The sequence below is a fragment of the Ranitomeya variabilis genome, chromosome 8 (genome assembly GCF_051348905.1).
Source record: "Ranitomeya variabilis isolate aRanVar5 chromosome 8, aRanVar5.hap1, whole genome shotgun sequence".
NCBI lineage: Eukaryota > Metazoa > Chordata > Amphibia > Anura > Dendrobatidae > Ranitomeya > Ranitomeya variabilis.
In genome coordinates, this window is record NC_135239.1 from 67,851,162 (window position 1) to 67,872,287 (window position 21,126).

At 44.7% G+C, this 21,126-nt stretch overlaps 1 protein-coding gene across 1 annotated transcript; it reads right to left on the reverse strand.

Annotated features, from left to right (window-relative positions):
* Positions 1-19,277: 19,277 nt before the first annotated feature.
* On the reverse strand, positions 19,278-20,862 carry LOC143788728 (protein kinase C delta type-like). The gene has a single exon (XM_077278584.1). The coding sequence runs from the start codon at positions 20,754-20,756 to the stop codon at positions 19,341-19,343; it is 1,416 nt and encodes a 471-aa protein (XP_077134699.1). The 5' UTR covers positions 20,757-20,862; the 3' UTR covers positions 19,278-19,340.
* Positions 20,863-21,126: the final 264 nt, after the last annotated feature.

A 21,126-nucleotide genomic window follows, 5' to 3' on the forward strand; every position in this document is an offset into this window, starting at 1 on the left:
TGTGTGACAGCTCTCCAGCGACCACACAACCACTTACCAACGATCACGGCCAGGTCGTATCGCTGGTCGTGATCGTTGGTAAATCGTTATGTGAGACGGTACCCTAAGTGTAAAGAGGAATTGACACCGGAAGAAAAACAGATTTAGGGTATGTGCACACGTTGCGGATTAGCCTGTGGATTTTTCTGCAGAGAATCCGCATCTCTTGGCAGAAAACGCAGGGTAAAACACTTGCGGATGTCCAGCGGAATTGATGTGAATTTCTTGCGTTTTTTCTGCGGATTCTACTGCGGTTTTGCTGTGCGGATTTGTTGTGATCTTTGTCTCTTGTGCTTCTGAAGGAGAGAGAGGGCGAGGGAGATTTTTTTTCATATGCCAGAATGGAAACCACTACTGCGGAACCGCAAAAAGAATTGACATGCTGCGGAAAATAAAACGCTGCGATTCCACACAGAATTTTCCTCAGCGTGTGCACAGTGTTTTTGCATTTTTCATTCATTAACATTGTGTGCACTCTGTACTGCACATTTGAGGCAATTCTGCGCATCCAAAAACGCTGAGGTAATGCATGAAAATCAGCAACCTGTGCACATACCCTTAGGGATTGCATCAGGATTTGGTCAGGATTTTATGTAGGTAAAATCCTGACCAAATCTGCACCTGAGGTCACTGGCAGGTCACCTGCGTTGTCCTTGCGTTGTTTCTGCAATGTAAGGACATGCTGCGTTCTTAAAAGACGCGCTGCATGTCAGTTTTCGCGGGTCTGCCGCATGCGTCTTTTAATGCATAGTGGAGACGGGATTTCATGAAATCCCCTCCACTATGCTGTAACATCTGGACCCTGAGTGTTTGACGCTGCGGCTCAATGCAGCGTCAAACAAGCAGCGTTTCCTGAATGTGGAAACATACCCTTATACTTAACTTCATCAAGTAACTTATTTAATTTAAAAGCCGGATTCACAGCTACACTACTCAGTACTACTATATAATATACTCCTGCTGCTCCTGATTATGCTCCCCAGCATTCCCCAGCAAAGGCGACTGACAAAGGGTCTTGCCAGCTTCAGAGCAGTACTTTCAAGCTATATAGCAAAGAGCTTGCAAATGCCCAATTTTGACTAGGAATTTGCCTATGGAACAGACCATCTTTCATAGACTGCCAGTAACCTTTTGCAATGAGCTGTAAACTATTGAATTAATAATACTTTAATTCTTGAAAACGAAGAGGATTTTTTAAAATGGCAATTTTACTTATTAAGTAAGATGATACAACCCCTTTAAGTTGGAGCTATTCTTTGTATTTGAAATAATTTCCTCTGCATGCTTCATACCCTGCAAAGTATATCACGTCTCACAATTTCTCAGTTGTTAATTCTACAAAGTTAGAGTCTACTACTTTTACAGCCTGATTTCTTTACTGGCAATCGATGGGAGCGCAGCACAGAAGATAAATCGCTCAGAAGCTTACTTTATCAGGGCTCCTACAAGATTTTCAGGTTTTTATCAATATCCATGTCAGATGTCTGAAATATAGAAACTGCCTGGGGAGGCTAAAGGGAGCGTTCTATAATGTTTGTAATCAAATATATAAATATTGATTATGTCTCATATTAGAAGGAATTTGCGGTATTAACAAATATACATTACTGCTCTCATACCAATCATAGTAGGTATATCTAGACAACTATTTGTTAATCTCCTATCACTATGGGCCTCATGGTGTAAGCTGTGTGTTCTAAAGGGTTTGTCACACAAGTAAATATTAGTTTTTTTCCACACAAAACAGAAAAATGTTCCAAATGGGATCGATTAAGTAAAAATTCTCCTGTGTTTATACATTGCTGTTACATAATTGTTATGGTGGCCCTGGGTGTCCAGTTAAAGCAGAAGTGGATGAAAGTGGAAATAAAGTCTTTAACGGATGATTCGTGAGGCCACCTGTGGTGTTCGTCCGGGATGGCCGACGCTGCTTAAAGGGACCACTGTGGCTGATGTTAATGCAGCTTAGATGGTTTGGCTCTCCTCAGGTAGAGCGGGGCCCCAGGGCTACCTGGTACAGTTGGTAAGGGATGGTAAACAATGGGATGCAGGACTGAGAGTGCAGGTAATGATTGAGGAACACAAGGGTAGCAGTTTCCTTTACCTTTTACTAATTACTAATGGAATACAAGTGCAGTCCAGGGTACAGGTAGCAGGTGGTGTTGAGGTCCAGGCAGCCTGGAAACAGCTTGGGATCCATTTAGCCAGGTGGGTTCGGAGGCCTTCCTTCTGCGCTTTGTACTCTGACCCTTGCTGCCTGAAGCTCTGCATAAGTCCTCTCAGTGTCTGTACTCCCAAACCGTATGGCTGACAGCCTGAGCCTGTCATGGGCACTGCCTTCTCATTGGCAGCCCCAGGCTCCTGATCTGCTGTGTTGCCGGGTGTTAGTTGGGGTCAGGAGACTTGGAATCTCCTGCCCTCCGGATTCGGTGGCTGGGTATGCAATCCTCTCACCACCACGGACTCCGGTCTCATTGCGCTTTATTTTGGGGTGAGCCCAATCGCAGCTCCAGACCCCAGTCTCTCTCCTCACGTCCTTCCTTTAACTTCAGTGTCTCACACTCAACTCACTAACCCCTTCTCCAGACCAGAATTTATGGGGAAGCTACCCTGAAACTGGGTTTAGAGCTCCCCCTTCTGGTCTGGAGTTAGGAAGGTGTTTGTATGTTGTATTACCTGCCAAGTGGATCCCTTCTTACCTCCAGGCATGACATCACCCCCCCGTGAGGAGGGCAATGCCATTGTGGCAACCGGACTCCTGGGGTGCCACACATTCTTCACTGTATGGAAGGGGTTAAGGTGTTCTCCATAACACCTTTTTCGAGCTTTAGACTCCGGACATTGCAGGAATGTCAATGCTCACGCGACCAATCACAGGCCGCGACGTCATCTAAGGACTTTCAAGCGCTCATTCTTAGGAACGGAAGCTGGCGGTTACATCGGTAAGGTCCAGGCTGCGTCGGAGAGGTGAGTATTTCAATATTTTTTATTTTTATTCTTTATTTTACACATTAATATCGATCCCGATACCGATTCCCGATATCACAAAAGTATCGGATCTCGGTATTGGAATTCCGATACAGCAAAATATCGGCCGATACCCGATACTTGCGGTATCGGAATGCTCAACACTAGTCTTGCATCTTTATATATATTGCGTCATGTGAATTGTGTTATAATGTACAATGTAGAGGTAATGCACAAGTATATAGCACAGGATAAGTCATAGTTTAGGTCTTATGACATAAGATATTTAGTTAATATAGTGACTGTAGTTAGATAGTGAAAATAGGATAAGATAATGTTAATGTTTGGGACTAGACAATACTGGGAGGGGATTAGTGTTAGGGCAAGTGACTTATTCCTGTAGATAGATAGGGAAAATTCAAGTTGCCGTAGGAAGAGTCTGTGATCAGTGCTGCCATTGGGTGAATTTCTAATAACTAAACTAAGGGGGAGAGGGAGTAGCGCAACCTGGAAATGACTGAAGTGACAGAGTGGCCTTCCACCTAAAAGGGGGTCTTGGACAGGACAACATGTCATGAGAAACTCTGAGCTTGCTAAATGCCAAAGGTAACGGACTTAAACAGGACTGTGTTTGCAGGACTAGTGAGGGTCCCGAGCGGTAGATCCAGGGCACCAGTAGTGGAAGAAATAGGACGTGGAACCACTGAGCAGGTAGAGCGACCTGCTGATCAGGATTGGGTGACAAGCTGGGCTGTGATGAAGCAGGGTGAAACAGTGTGCTTGACCAGCCCTGGAGTAGACTACTTGGAAGGAAACAATGCGTGTGAAGCAAACATCCATAAAACCTTATACCTGCAGTAGAGACTATGTTTTAGAATGGGAGTCTCCTTTATTGAACTCTAAAACGTATGGTCCTGGCCGGCCAACAGCATTGGCCACAGGCGGCCTGCACAGCCACAAGGCTCTCACAGTGCCAACACCCAGCGAGTACCCACTGTTACATGTAGTGCGCCGGGGCGAGACAGGAGAAGACCAGTGCCTCGTCTGCACCACGCTATAGCCGTATCAACTCAAAGCCCTACCAATGTGTTAAGTAAGCAATGCCCTACCAATTCAACTTCCCAACGCAGTTTTTATATAAAAAAATGTTTTATGGTTTCTCATACATCTTGCATTGGTGGCCTAACACCTTGTTTGTTTGTTTGTTCATGCTTGCAAGGTGGAAGGAAAGCTAAACTTTGATATCCAGAAAAACACAGCATAAAAACACAGCAAGAAATGAAAAACAGCAAAACCAATGTTTTGGCTTTAGCTTTTTTTTTCAGTACCAAAAGATCAGGTTTTGTCTGCAGAAAAAAAAGCTATGTGTTAGGGTGCAAAAATGGTGCAGAAAAACTGCAACATCAAAAACTCACTAAATACTCATTGTGGGGGTTTATTTAGCCTTAGGGCATGTGCACACATTAAGAGTTTGGTGCAGAAGCTTCTGCACCATTTCTGCATCTCTTGGGAGGAAGAACGTGCATTTTAGCTATGTTTTTGCTTGCTTTTTTGTTGTAAATTTTTCTCCACTCATTAGTATGGGTGAAATTTGCAGCAAACTACCGGCCGTTAAGATGACGCTTGAAGAATGGTGACATCTACTGGAAGGCGCAGCACTCCTGTAATAATATGCCCAAACCATAACAATTTGACCTTTCTTCAGACCAACCAATGGTTAAATCCTGGTCAAGCCAGGTTGGCACTCTTGTTCGCCTGTTTTGACTTTGAGTTGCACTTCCGTCCTGTGAAAAAAAATGTTAAAGCAGATGCTTTGTCTCAATCTTTTGACAAAAGACTGACTGGCACTTCCAAGCTAGTGTGAACAGGTGCAAACTAGGAGCAGCTACCTCCATATACAATAAACAAAAGAAGTTGCACTCTTGTAGTGCTTAAGCATGTCAAATATATGGAATATGAATAGCAATCCTGCTTCTGGATACTAGGAACAAATGAGACGCTTATCACCTATCCATAAAATCAGACCTTCCTCACTCTGAGTGTTACAACACCATCTGGGTCATGGTGGACCGATTCTCCAGGACGGCTCAATTTATTCCTCTGGTTGGTCTTTCTTCCCTTAGCTCCCAAGATAACCACAAAGTGTTTAGTTTCCATGGTCTTCCTCTCCACATTGTCTCGGATTGAGAAGTTTAGTTACCATCTAAATTTTGGAGAATTCTTTGCAAGCTGCTGAATGTTCAGCTGGATTTCTCCTCCATTTAGCATCCTCACCCCAATGGGCAATTGGAACAGGTCAACCACGTTCTTGAGTACTGTACTACCTACTCCAGTTTATCTCTGTCTGTCAGGGTAATTGGGTGCAGTTACTTTCCTAGCTGGAATTTTCCTACAACAACCACATTGGGGAGTCTTCCAGAGCATCTCCATTTTTTGTTGCATGCTCTCAGCATCCTCAAGTGCCCTCTCCTATGTCTGCATCCTCTGAGGCACCAGCAGTGGATTCCTCATATGGCAAGTTCTAACAGATCTTGCAGCAAACTCGGGGCTTTCTCCTTAAGGTCGTGTCTTGTGTGAAGTTGAATGCAGACAAGAAGAGAACTTTGCCACCTCATTACCAACCTTGAGACAAAGTCTGGTTATCTTCCCGGAACATCTGCCTGAATGTACCCTCCTATAAATTTGCAACCTGGTACTTTGGGCCATTGAAAATCCTCAGGCAAATTAATACTGTTTTCAGGTCTCAGTGAATCGAAGGATTCCAAATTAATTCCACGTCTCACTCCTGAAACCGGTGGTCCTGAATTTTATTCTAAATCTCTTACTCCTGCCTCTACTTTTCTCCCAAAGGGTACCTTGGATATGTTCAAAGTTAAGGACAATCTGAATTCTAATAAAATACATTCTATTTGGCTGATTGGTAGGATTTTGGTCCTGAGGAGAGGTCTTGGGAGCCTGTGGAGAACATTTGCACCCCTATCATCTCAGAAACGTTTCTCCGTTGGTCTGGCCAAAAAATGAGGGAACGTAAGGGTGTGAGGGTGGGGGTACTGTCATGCTGGTAACTCGCACACCTTCTTAACACCTTTCTACTCACTACGCTTACATCTCTTCCCCTTTCAGTCTCAGGCCATCAGTCTGAACTCCCTCTTGAAAAATTCTCAGCATGATGAATCCTTGTCTTACTGAGAATCTCCAACTGTCTATGTGGAGGTGCGGCCAGACCTTGCAGGATTTTAACCCCTGTGTGTCCTCCAGAGTTTAACTTCCTGGTCTGTTCCTTGTCACCAGGGGATATATTAGGCAGCTCCGCCCTCAACTACGTGCCTGAACTTAGGTCCCTAGTGCAGTTTGTCTCCTAGAATTCTGTTAAGTGCATTATAGTGTTGACTCTCCTGTTACCAACCTGGCTAGTTTCTTCATTTTGCTTGACCTCTCTGCTTCTGATCCTGAGTTTGAATTCTGATCCTGTGTTGCCTCCTCAACTTTGGACTGTCTGACTAGGTCTCTGCCTGTGTCCTCTGTAACTTGTATCCCTGCCTTGAACCATTTGTCAGCTGCTGCATGTCCAGGCACTGCCCTGGAGTGGCACCTGGTGACTACCCTAACGGCCCAAGCCTAACCTCACCATCACAGGTCATAGTGAAGACCAGATAGACACTTAGTCACGCACCTCCAGGGTAAGCCCGGCCACTGGCACAGTGGATCCACCTCCACTGGCATCACGCCCAATCTATTTTTTTTGTGATTTGCTTGGGCAAAACCGGAAAACTTTTAGTTGGATGCCATTTTGCTGGATTCCTATGCAGCGAAAAGTTATTGAATAAAATTATACTCACCTTGCCGATTATCTTTCATTCCACCTAAGCTCACTGCCACAGTGCATTTGAAAGTGTTTTAGGGCAGGTAAACCAAGCCTGGTCAGATTGCACCACATACAGGACTTCCATATATATATTCACAGTGAACCCTCAACACAGTGATTCCTTTATGCCATACAATAATAACATTTGTGCTTGCATCTCATAATAAATGTCTCTTTCCAAACTATGAGAACAAAGACAAATATTTCTTTTCGCCCATTGCCATACTGCACACATTATACCATCTATTGTAGATTGTATTCAGCAACAGTGTCTTCATAACACCTGCTTAAGTATAACTTGGCTTAGTATGTAGAGTTACTTAATAAAATTCTTATTGGAGTTCAGCTTCCATGCTTGGCACTGAGGTGGGGCAACACCCAGAAACAGATGTCTGCAAATTGAGCTTCTGGTTTGACTTTTATCCTAAGTCATGTGGTAAGGCTTGTTAAAGGGTTGATATTGACTTTTAGAATTGCTACTTCCAAAAAGTGGCACAAAAGATCAAGTCCTCTTCCTCTCTGAAGAGGCAATAGCATATTTAATTTCCCAGAGGGTCATTGCATGTCCTATAAGCCTACTTACACTAGCATGTCAGGCATGTCACTCTCCACTAGGAGAAAAATTACCCCTTAGATCCCAGTCAGAGGCCTCTCATATATTCAAATTATTCCTCATGCTTTGCACTGAGGAGGGGCAACACCTCGAAACACATGTCTATAAATTGAAATTCTTGTTTGACTTTTACCCTAAGTCTTATGGATAGGCTCGTTGTGGGGTCAACATTGACTTTTAGGATTGCTACTTCTAATATGTGGCACAAGAGTTCAAGTCCTCTTCCTCTCTGAAGAGACAATTTGCATATAGCAGGGTCCTCTTCCCTCTGTACCAGGCTGTCATTGTTAGTTTTGTTTACTGTAAGTGATATTTGTATTTTGATGTAACCCCTTCTCATGTACAGCACCATGGAATCAATGGTGCTATATAAATAAATAATAATAATAATAATAATATGGTATACAACTCCTTCAGACATTAATGTACATTATACAGAATAGACATGCAGTACCCAAATTATTCCACTAGATGGTGACTTAACACAGGACAAACACAAAATGTTTAGACTCTGGTACATTTTTGAACCTCCAGCAGAGTGCAGGTGACACACTTGAGAAATGTTTCCGTTCCCTAGAAGCGAGGCCTCAATATTCAATATTGTTTTTTTTTCATATGATTAAACATTTTCAAGGTTAGGCCTGATACTGTGTAACCATAACTTCATATCATTGCATATTAATTATTCCAAATGTGCGAATACAATTAGCAAAGGTCAGTGATGTTTCCCCAATCTAGACCTTCAAATTCCAGAATACCTAGGTAACCCATACTATTACTTTATGATATACTAAAGAGCTAAAATGATGCCCAACTGTTCCAGCCCGTGAACAGGGTTGCCAACCATCCACAAATTCCTGGACAGTACTTAAAAATAAGGCATTTTTTCCCTATTAAAATAAAAATTGATGTTACCTTGATTTTTTGGAAGCTGGAAAAACTTGTATAGATAATTGTGAGAATAATTATTAGTCTTTTAGAGTGTACAGCCAATCGGCCAGGACAAGGCATGTTAGTGCCCTAGGCAGAAGAAGCCAATAGTGCACCCCTGCCCAAAACACAGGAATGGGTTTGAGATTTATGTAACAGGACCTCTAACACCCTTCTAACCACTTTCACTAGAATTGTTATCTTTTTCACCAAGGAATACCAGCAAAAATAGAAAAAGTGGTGAATTTTAGTCATCAGTCTTAAAAGGGAGTGCAATTTCCAAGTTAGATATAGAATCATTAACCCCTTTCTGACATCAGGCATAATAGTACGCCGATGTCGGACTCCCTCCCTTTGATGTGGGCTCTCTTTTGGACAGCTGCCATGTGCTTCTAAGAGCCGTGGGTGGAATTGCGATCCACCTGCGGCTGTTAACTAGTTAAATGCAGCTGTCAAACCCTGACAGGCTGAGAGGCTCCTTTCACTAGCATTAGTGAAACAGAACCTTATCAGCCCGGTAGGAGTGCCATCGGTTCCTCCTTCGATATATGCCTGGTCTGTTAACAGGGCTTTATCGGGCCAGAAACCCGCCCCAGTATCATGTGAGATTGCGCCGATAATTGGACATGTAGATTTGTGGATCGAGGTAAAAGAACAGCCCAAGGTTAAATTATATATTTAATCACCCTAAGGGCACACTATGCAATACACTATATATACACAATGGTTATACATATACAATGGCCAGATATGCAAATACAATAATGGTAGGACAAAAGGTATAAGTTGATCATATAGTCAGTTACCAGTTAGATGAAAGACCTGGATTGTGGGAAGGGACTGCCTCATGGGAGGCTTGAGGTCCCCTCTGGGTGTGACTTGCCTTCACACGATGTGTCATTGCAACCTCCCATACAAAAAGCAACAGGAAATGCTGTACACAAACACTTAACCCAGGGCCATATTTGCCACTAGGCACTCGAGGGCACGTGCCTAGGGCGGGGACGATGCGGGGGGCGGCACCTGAGCAAGCGAGCAAGGTGTTTTTGTTTTTGTTTTTTTTTCCCCACCTCCCGACCGCCCCAACCCCCGCCCCCCCAGCCCCCCCCCGGGACCAGCCTCCCACCCACCCTCCGACCGCCGCCCCCCCGCCTCCCCCCGCCCTCCTTGAAGACGATACTCACCTTGCTCCAGCGATGCCTGGTCTCAGCTTCTGTAGCGCGTCCTGAGTGAGCGGTCACGTGGTGCTGCTCATTAAGGCTCATGAATATGCGCATATTCATGAGCCTTAATGAGAGCGGTATCACGTGACCGCTCACACAGGAAGAAGGAGCTGCGAGCCTGCGCCTGTGCGCCGGGAGTCGGGACAGAGAGCCGGAGGGATGTCGCAGTCGGCGCGCCCGCTTGGTGTGAGACAGCTGACAGGTGAGTATGAGGGACAGAGGACAGGGGGGATTGAAGGAGGACGGTAAGCCGCCCGTGCCATGGGAGAAGGAGCGGGGAGCGGAGGGGGGTGGTGGAGTGATGAGCCATGCATGGGGGGGAGTGATGAGCCATGCATGGGGGGGGAGGGGGGAGTGATGAGCCATGCATGGGGGGGGAGGGGGGAGTGATGAGCCATTCATGGGGGGGGAGGGGGGAGTGATGAGCCATTCATGGGGGGGAGGGGGGAGTGATGAGCCATTCATGGGGGGGTGAGGGGGGAGTGATGAGCCATGCATGGGGGGGGGAATGATGAGCCATGCATGGGGGGAGGGGGGAGTGATGAGCCATGCATGGGGGGGGAGGGGGGAGTGATGAACCATGCATGAGGGGGGAGTGCTGAGCCATGCATACGGGGGGGGTTTGGGGGGGGAGAGATGAGCCATGCATAGGGGGAATATGAGTCATGCATACAAGAGGTGGGGGGGTTATGAGCCATGCATACAGCCAGGGGGGCGGATATGAGCCATGCATACAGGGGGGGGAGAATTATGAGCCATGCATACAGGAGGTGGGGGGGAATTATGAGCCATGCATAGGGGGATATGAGCCATGCATACAGGGGGGCGGATATGAGCCATGCATACAGGGGGGGGAATTATGAGCCATGCATAGGGGGATATGAGGTATGCATACGGGGGGGGGGGTGGATATCAGCCATGCATACAGGGAGGAATTATGAGCCATGCATACAGGAGGTGGGGGGGAATTATGAGCCATGCATAGGGGGATATGAGCCATGCATACAGGGGAGGGGGGGTGGAGAGATGAGCCATGCATAGGGGGGAATATGAGTCATGCATACAAGAGGTGGGGGGGATATGAGCCATGCATACAGGGGGCGGGGGGGTGGATATGAGCCATGCATACAGGGGGGGAATTATGAGCCATGCATACAGGAGGTGGGGGGGAATTATGAGCCATGCATATGGGGGGGGAATTATGAGCCATGCATACGCGGGGGGATATGAGCCATGCATATGGGATGGGAGGAAGATGAGCCATGCATACAAGATGGGAGGGGGGCATTATACACTATTGAGCATCATATGGGGTCATTATACAGTATGGAGCATCATGTGGGGTCATTATACAGTATGGAGCATCATGTGCGGTCATTATACAGTATGGAGCATCATGTGCGGTCATTATACAGTATGGAGCATCATGTGCGGTCATTATACAGTATGGAGCATCATGTGTGGTCATTATACAGTATTAAACATCATTTGTGGCCATTATACACTATGGAGCATCATGTGCGGTCATTATACAGTATGGAGCATCATGTGCGGTCATTATACAGTATGGAGCATCATGTGCGGTCATTATACAGTATGGAGCATCATGTGCGGTCATTATACAGTATGGAGCATCATGTGCGGTCATTATACAGTATGGAGCATCATGTGCGGTCATTATACAGTATGGAGCACTGTGTGGCCATTATACAGTATGGAGCATCATGTGTGGCCATATTTTTTTGGTTATAATTATTGTATATGAAACAGTTGTGATCAGCAGTGCTAAATGGGTGTGGTTGGGACTTGGATATGGGTGTGACTAGTTGTGAAATGGGTGTGGTCAGAGGCGTGGCCTAAAATTTGCCGCGGCGCACTACGTGCGCCGCAACCTTTATGCCTCTTTCCCTTCAGGAGGTATGGTACCGCATTTGCCAGATCACAGCAAGTGCCACAAATCCCATAGGGAATGAATGAAGCCAAACGCAGTGTTGCCGTAAGTGATCCGTTGTAAGTGATCCGTTACGCGGCAGATGCGAAAAAACTGCCCGATCTGCTGCAAAAGGCTATTTTCACAACAGCGATTCTTGCCAAAGTCACTGCCGATAGTGTCATACTCACCAATGGGGGAGGCAGCACTAAAAGTGCCTAGGGCAGGAGAAACTCTAAATACGGCCCTGACTTAACCCTCTGGGTCACTCCCCTCCTGCCCTCTGGGCTAAACCTAAATCTCCTCCCCTGGAGGTTTGGAGATAAATCTCCCAAAATTTATGAAAGATCATAACTCCTTATGGGTGGTCCTAGGGCAGCAGTTCTGGCTCCATCGGATCCGCCTGGGCCTCTGCTACTCATAGAGACTAAACACAATTTTTCTACCTAGCTGCTAGTGGCTGTTCTATGTATTTCCCTTCCTGTGCATGTTAGAATGACTCGAGATCCAGACAGGCACTTGTCCTGGTCTGGGGATCTCGGAAATATATATGCGAAATACAGCAAGGACATATAGTATTTCCATAACTCCTTTATGAAATCCTAGCTGGCTGAGCAAAGGACTCAGGCCACATGGCTTGGATTCACAGGGGGGTCTTCCTGTAGAAAGTTGCATACTAGCTAGCTAGGGGAGTGTGAATCCTTTGTTGAAGCTGGTCAGGCATCATGTTACCACAGCGTGTGCTGAAGGATTTTTTGTAATTCCATGTCCAATAGTATACAGATGATTGACATGGAATGTCTCCAATATTCTTCACAGTGACCATATAGTGGTAGATATCAGTCCAGCAGAGCATACAAGTGATTACAGTACAGTTATATATAATAACTTACAAATGACATTGTTTCTGATGGAGTTGTTAATTTTTCCCATCTTTTCCATCTGACCCAGACCGACATGACAACTTCTTCCAGGCACAACTAGTCTGCAGAGAGTACACCTGACTTCTGACATTTTCAGCACTGTCCCCATCTATTCCAAACTTGTTCAAACACCTCATCCTGCTGATACTCCACTACTGAACCACTGCTGCCATCTGTGTTACTGCACCTGCTGTTTGTCACAAAAACAGGGCTCCTCTTACTGCCCCACATAGTAGTGCCAGACACTGTGCCCCTTATATAGCAATAATGCCTCCTGTGCTTTTTATATGGTAAACTTGCCCCTTAGAAAATATTAATGCACTGTGCAAATCCCATAGAAAGCAGTGTCCAGATTTTGCCCCTTTTATAGCCAACAAAGAGGTATAATAATAATAATAATAATAATAATAATAATAATAATAATAATTTTATTTATATAGCGCCAACATATTCCGCGGCGCTTTACAAATTATAGAGTGGATTTGTACAGACAATAGACATTACAGCATAACAAAAATCACAGTTTGAAATAGATACCAAGAGGAGTGAGGGCCCTGCTCTCAAGCTTATGAACTATAGGAAAAAGGGAGACACGAGAGGTGGATGGTAACAATTGCTTTCGTTGTTCGGACCAGCCATAGTGTAAGGATCGGGTGTTCATGTAAAGCTGCATGAACCAGTTAACAGCCTAAGTATGTAACAGTACAGACACAGAGGGCTATTAACTACATGAAATGTATGAGAACATGATGTGAGGAACCTGATTAAGGTTTAAGGTTTGTTTTTGCTTTTATTTGTATATGGGCCACACAGGCAGTGGCACTGCTATCATGAGGCAAGTTGAATACTTTGCCTCAGGCGGCGGAGCATCCTTAAAGACAGGGGGCAGCAGAGCAGCAGTCATGACACGTGGTGCCGACTCTCCCTGTAATCCCTGCTCTGAAACTGGCTGACAGTGCAGTGTCCAGGGGCGGGCTGGGCCGGGTGGCAGGAATGCATATGCCCCCTGGGCCCGTGCCTAAGCAGCTGCACAGGGCCGCTGGAGGACTGGCAGTGATTATAATATATAGCGCACCTGTAGTGTGTGGTCGCGTCATCCCGCCAGCCTCCCCGACATGCAGGCTGCAGCAGTATGTGATGAGCAGGCTCTTGTGCGGCACTGCCACTCTGAGGCAGACAGCGCAGCCAGCAGCAATCAAGATGAAAGGTCAGCATACCAGCCTGTGTGTACGCGCAGAGCTCCTAGGGAGAGAGAAGCCCTAGCTCCTCCTGCTCTTATCTGCTATCCTGGCAGAGGAGAGACCGGGGGAGGTGCCTGGACAGTGCAGAGCTGTGAGCAGGAGAAACCAAAGAGCTGCACATGGACATCAGCCACCCCTGCACCACAGAGGAGAGTGTGTGATGTGTGTATGAAGTATCTGATGTGTGTGATGCTGCTTGTGTGTGTGAGCTGTGTGTGATGCTGCATGTGTGATGCTTGTGTGTGTTGCTGCACATGTGTGTGTGATTCTGCGTGTGTGATGCTTGTGTGTGTGATGCTGCACGTGTGTGAGCTTCGTGTGTGTGTGAGCTTCGTGTGTGGGATAGCTGCGTGTGTGTGATAGCTGTGTGTGCGTGATAGCTGTGTGTGAGAGCTGCATGTGTGCGATGCTGCACGTGTGCGATGCTGCATGTGTGCGATGCTGCATGTGTGTGATGCTGCATGTGTGTGATGCTGCGTGTGTGTGATGCACGAGTGTGAGCTGCATGTGTGTTGCTGCGTGTGTGTGTGTGATGTGTGTGTGAGATGCATGTGTGAGCTGCGTGTGTGTGTGAGCTGCGTGTGTGTGAACTGCATGTGTGTGATGCGTGTGTAAGCTGTGTGTGAGCTGCGTGTGTGTCATACAGTGGGGCTGTGTGTGTCATACAGTGGGGCTGTGCATGTGTGTGTCATTATACAGTGGGGCTGTACGTGTTTCAGTCATTGGAGCATTCACTCTGTGTCATTCTATGTGGCTGCAGACTTGTGCGTCTCACATTGCTCGCAGTTCTGTGGTTATTTGGCGGGTGTGTGGCTGCAAGTTTGTGATTTGCATACATGCGGTCACATGCTGACTAGACTTGCATGGCCTAATGCAACTGTATTGAACAAGGCCAAAAACAGTCTAGTCGGAATGTGGCTGGGAATATATATATATAATATATAATATATATACATGCTTGCGGTCACAAGACCACCTGTTCCCGACACCAGAGAATGTTCACAGCGCTCAGTGCGCACGATATGAGAATTCAGACATAGTGACTGTAGACATGTAGCTTAAGATCCGACAACCCCTTTAAGGATGGGCCACTACTCATGGGCCTCTGCTGTGTGCTTGTCCCCCAGGCCAAAATTTGCAAGCCCCTGGCAGTGTCACAACAACCTAATATGCGGCGTGCCAGGCAGGTGACTGTTACTTACTGAGGTGCAGAGGCGGTGCCCAGTCTCCCTACTGGCCCCACATGCTGCTGCTGCACAGTTCTGTCACTGTTCACAGCTTCCCTCCATCAGACTGTCAGAAGTAGATAAGCTATGTGAACCAGCTAGATCTGAAAGCCGTAAGGAAGTGGGAGTTGGTGTTTGTTACCCTATGTGGATGAGCTGAGGTTGTCAGATATGGTCCTGTTAAGACTTATTTGTGCTGATTTTACTACATAAGGGGGGGGCGCCATTTTGCAGTTTGCCTCAGGCAGCAGAGAGGCTAGGTTCACCCCTGGATGTATGTTTTCATTAAACTTCATTCAGTCTGTGCTCTAAGGGTTGACGTTGAGTTATTGGCAGCAGATTTTTCTGCACCCAAAACAAGAGTGTTGTCAGGAAAATACGTGCATTTTTAGCTGTTTTAAAGTGCTATTTTTTCTGCATTTTTCTTGGATTTTTTTCCCATTTATTTGAATGGGTGAATGTATATATGATTTGATGATATCTCATTCCGTCTGCGCTCACATTAATAGAAAAAAAAACAAAGAAAAGAATTTACTAATGTGCTATAATGCCAGTGCATATAAGGTGTAAAAAGTGGAATAAATTATGCATTTAGCTGATCGTAGACGCTGCAGGTTGGAAGCTGCGTTCTTGTGCAGTGTCCAACCCACAGTGACCAGATGTTACAGCGTAGTGGATGGGATTGCAAGAAATGCAATGGGGAAAAATGCAATAAAATGCACTTAAAAATGGGTCAATGATGCATATTTTTTCCTGCTAACAGTGTTGCATGGCTTAAACAAATATTCATAAAGCATATATACAGCTCTGGAAAAAATTAAGAGACCACTGCAAAATGTTCAGTTTGTGTGATTTTTCTCTTTATAGGTATATTTTTGAGTAAAATGTAAATTGTTCTTTTATTCTATAAACTTCTGACAACATGTCTCCGCATTTCCAAGCAATAAATTTTGTCTTTATTTTCTGAAAATGAGAAATGGTCAAAATAACAAAAAAATTCACTGCTTGCAGACCACAAATAATGCATAAAACAAGTTCATAATCATTTAGAAACAACAATACTGATGTTTTAACTCAGGGAGAGTTCAGAAATCAATATTTTGTGGAATAACCTTGATTTTTAATCACAGCTTTCATGCGTCTTGGCAGGCTTTCCACCAGTCACACTGCTTCTGGCGCAAAAAAATAAGCAGTTCTTCTTTGTTTGATGGCTTGTGACTATCCATCATCCTCTTGACTGCATTACAGAGGTTTTCAATGGAGTTCAGGTCTGGAGATTGGGCTGCCCATGACAGGGTTTTGATGTGGTGGTCTCTTAATTTTTTCCAGAGCTGTATGTTTCTCTTTCAGCTAGGGAAATAATAGTATAGATCCCCCCATCAATACCAAATGTGTTCACAAACAACTCACAATAATTAAAATTCAAATATTTTTTTTAGACAATACAGTATTAGAAAAGGGCATCAGGGCGTTTGTGGTGGAACCCATATCATATACGTCATGGGTAGACTTGAAATATACTCAGACACCATAACTTACTTTTTTGCCCCCCTACATGCACTGGCATTTTGCTTTAATGTGCACTAGCACTTTGCCTCAAAAGGAAATCTGCTAGCAGGTTTTTATTATCCCATCTGAGAGCAGCCTGATGTAGGCAACGAGACCCTGATTCCAGCAATGTGTCACTTAGAATCCTGGTTGAAGCCATTCTGGCTCAGAGCTTTTAGATTTAGCAATGCTGCAGAGCTGAGAAAACTAGCTCTGCCCCCACCAGGCACTCAGTGTACATAGCTATAGACAGTGAGCTAAGGGGACGGAGTAGAACTATGGCTCACGTTTCTGTAGTCTAAGCAATGATAATTACAAGATGATAAAACCTTCACTCTAAGTAAACAACATCACATCCGAACATGTGACACATTTTTGAGTTCAGTGTTTTAACCCCTATCTCATCTGTCCACAGATTACATAGCAAAAAGCTGCTGACAGATTCCCTTTAAATATATATGGGAGCTAACTGAACTTACATATATAGCTCTGGCAAAAATTAAGAGACCACTGCACAATTTTATAAAAATCAGCTTCTCTACATATCTGACAGCCATTCCATTTCAGTGTCAGTTGAATTCCAACCAGAGGACACCTCATTTTACTTAATGTGCTTCTGATTAGGTGATCATCTGAACCAAATCTTATTTAACGAAGGAAATCCTCTTGCAATAAGACAAGCTGGATGGCAAAACAAGTGCTAGTAATATCCCAAAAGTAATAAGAATTAAAAAATAACTTTTAACCATGCCAAAAGAGTTGAAAAGTCTTGAGTGAGAAAAAGAAGGGCTCAATTCTGGCTTTACTAGCAGAGGGACACAGTGAGCATCATGTTGCCTCCATCCTTAAAATTTCTAAGACGGCAGTCCATTACAACAAGGTCAAGCAGCAGACATTGGGGACAACAAAGCTACAGACGGCAGCGGGCAAAAACAACTCTCCAATGACTGGGATGACCGTCATCTAGAGGCAGGACTCAAGTCATGTAAAGCTAGAAAAAAGCCTTTCATCAATGAGAAGCAAAGGAGAGCCAGTCTGAAATTTGCCAAAGATCATAAGAATTGGACCATAGAGGACTGGAGGAAGGTAATCTTCTCTGATGAGTCTAATTTTCAGCTTTGCCCAACACCTGGTCGTCTAATGGTTAGACAGAGACCTGGAGAGGTGTACAAGCCACAGTGTCTTGCATCCACTGTGAAATTTGGTGGAGGATCGGTGATGATCTGGGGATGCTTCAGCAAGGCTGGAATTGGGCAGATTGTTCTTTGAAAAGGACGTATGAATCAAGCCGCATACAAGGTTATCCTGGAAAAACAGTTGATTCCTTCTGTTCAGCCAATGTTCCCCAACTCTGAGGACTGTTTTTACCAGCAGGACAATGCGCCATGCCACACAGCTAGGTCAATCAAGGTGTGGATGAAGGACCACCACATCAAATCCCTGTCATGGGCAGCCCAATCTCCAGACCTGAACCTCATTGAAAACCTCTGGAATGTAATCAAGAGGAAGATGGATAGTCACAAGCCATCAAACAGTGAAGAACTGCTTACATTTTTGTACCAGGAGTGGCATAAGGTCAACCAAAAGCAGTGTGACAGACTGGTGGAAAGCCTGCCAAGACGCATTAAAGTTGTGATTAAAAATCATGGTTATTTCACTAAATATTGATTTCTGAACTCTTCCTGAGTTAAAACATTAGTATTGTTGTTTCTAAATGTTTATGAACGTGTTTTCTTTTGCATTTTTTTAGGTCTGCATGCAATTCATCTTTTGTTATTTTGAGCATTTCTCATTTTCAGAAAATAAATACAAAATGTTTTGCTTGGAAATTCGGAGACATGTTGTCAGTAGTTTCTAGAATAAAAGGACAATTTACATTTTACTCAAAAATATACCTATAAAGAGAAAAATCAGACAAACTGAAAATTCTGCAGTGGTCTCTTAATTTCTGCCAGAGCTGTATATAGTACGATGGCCTCAGTGTCTCCATATATATAGTAGGATGGTCCCAGTTTCCCCATATATATAGTAGGATGACCCCAGTCCTTCCCATATATAGTACGATTGCCCCAGTTACCCCATATATATAGTTTGATGGTCCAAGTTCCCCCCATATATACAGCAGGATGGCCCCACTTCCCCCCATGTAGTATGTTGGCCCCAGTTCCCTAATATATATATTATGATGGCTCTAGTTCCCCCCATATAAGTAGTAGAATGCCCAAGTTTCCCTCCACATATATATTATGATGGCCCTAGTTCCCCCATATATATAGTATGATGGGCCCCACAGTCAGGTCATATAAAAAAGTAATGAAGTTTATACTGACCTCATCCAGATCCAGTAGAGACTAGATCGGATTTGATTTTTTAGGGAATGATGTCACCGGAAAGGGCGGAGCTGCCTTCAGTCCTGTCGTCTAGATCAGAGTGGCTAAAATGAGAATCACAAAAAAACAACTCTGATCTAGACGCAATCCTGCTGCCAGCCGCATCACAGTACAGTACAGCACAGTAGACACGGCCATGCACAGTTTTTTGTGAGCGGCCATCAGGCGGCCGGCCCTGTACAGCTGCTGGGTGAGTGGCCCAGGGGGCATTTTCCTCCCTGCCCCTGGGCCCAGCCCACCCCTGAAGCAGAGCACCACATAAAGACCCCCCCCACAGGCTGCTCCCAAAGTACGAGAATCTCATATAAACTGAAAACTACAAATACAGATTAAGCAACAACCACAAGTCGGATTTCATCAACCAAGGTGTCATTTTAATTAGTATAACAATATAACTTTAAGTTAAGAAACAGGAGGTTTAGATGTTATTTTCCTCTTTCACAGCTTAGTAGTAAGTTGTGCTCCATGCTGGAGTCACAAACGGAAAATTAGTAAATATCTTCTGTTGTTCTACAGGAATTTTCTCATTCAGTTCTGCACTGCGTGGTGCTGGGATCCGCTGTCCCATGATGACATCCATGTTATTTTCTGTTATAACAGGAGATGGGGCTTTTCCTGACTCTATGTCTGTCCAGTTTAGGCTTGAAAAGAAGGGGTGATTTCTGATTTTCCCATTTACCCCTAGCCGGACAGATTGGTCTTTGCAGAGAAGCCTGGATATAATGTGAGCAGCAGCATAGTCAGTGAGGTCTTCATATGATGGTTCATGGTAGATGACATTAATCTCAATCTCTTCACTGGTGTCTCCTTCAAATGGTGAGTCTTGGAGGATCATGTTGTATAAAACAACACCGAAGGCGAACCAGTCTACACCGGCATCATAAAAGTCTCCCATGATCATTTCTGGGGCGCCATACCCAGGTGTTCCTCCGAAAACACTGGCATTAAATCTCTCCTCGCATAGACATAGTCCAAAGTCTGTAATTTTGATGTGGCCGTTGCCAGTCAGCAGGATGTTGTCCGGTTTTATATCCCGGTGGATGATGCCGTTGGTGTGCAGGAATTGTAGGCCACAAACGATTTCTGCTGCCATAAATACTATAGAGTCCCTCAGAGGAATGGTGCTATATATATAGTCATGCAGATCCCCTCCACTGGCCAGCTCGGTGACAAAATAGGCATGGTGTTCAGTCTGAAATGCGGCATGGCAGTGTGTTAGGAATCTGCTATTGTGGGTAATCTTCAGGACATGGTGTTCCACAAGGCATTCAGGGTGGGAGATAAGGCTTTTCTTCTTTATGATTTTAAGTGCCACATTTTCTCTTCGTATCTTATCAGTGGCCAGCATAACCTTTCCATAACCCCCTTCTCCGAGTATGCTACGGAAGATAAACTTATCCCTGGTGAGAGGGACAGTGATCTTTATTTGTTTGTTACTGGGACCACTACATTCGCCGGAGATGTCTTCTTGAATGGCGGCTGGATCTTCCCATTTCCTCTTTTTCCCAGTTCCTTCCTCTTCCGCTATACTCTCATTGCCTTTCGTGTTAATGGTCCTGGTAGGACCCACATTGGCGCTTTTCTTCTCTCTTGTAATCAGTCTTTTCAGAATGTTATCAGCTTGATTTCTGATGTATAACACAAGCTTGCCAGATGTTTTTTGTATAGTTTTTAAGAAGGGAATTTTTTTAGTTCCCTCATTTTCAGGTAATACCTGATCAGTCTGCCCAGATTTCTTGGGGTCCTTCTTCCAAACCTTTGCTGGAAGTTCCTTGTTTTTTGCAAGGTCTTGCTCATCTGGAGTTGTCGATGTTCTTCCCAGACTTAATTTTTTTTTTCTCTTTTTCCCTGTGAAGTCCATATTTCGTCAGGCAACAACAGGGCAATTATCAAAAAAAGTATGTAAAATTAACAAAATGCAATCGAAATGTATATTGTAGTCAAAGCCAACCACAACTGAAGCTCAATGGCTGCAGTCAGTTGTCCATGAAACTTTGTAGAATGTGATGTCACAATGCAGGTGACATCACACCTCCTGTGATGTCAGCAGCTGTGTGCGAGTGTTCCATCACTGCGAAAAATGAAAGTTGCGGGAAGGGGCGGGGCTTAGTCACCATTGACTATAATTGAGTCTGTTGAGTAGGTAATATTTAATGACCTGAAGCTGGAAATTGGTGATGCTTCATGTGATAAATGACACCAGGAATAAGTAATAGTAGTTTTAAATTTGT

Bases quoted from the DNA above. Each gene is read 5' to 3' on its own strand.
- LOC143788728 (XM_077278584.1), bottom strand. From the start codon at position 20,756: ATGGACTTCACAGGGAAAAAGAGAAAAAAAAAATTAAGTCTGGGAAGA.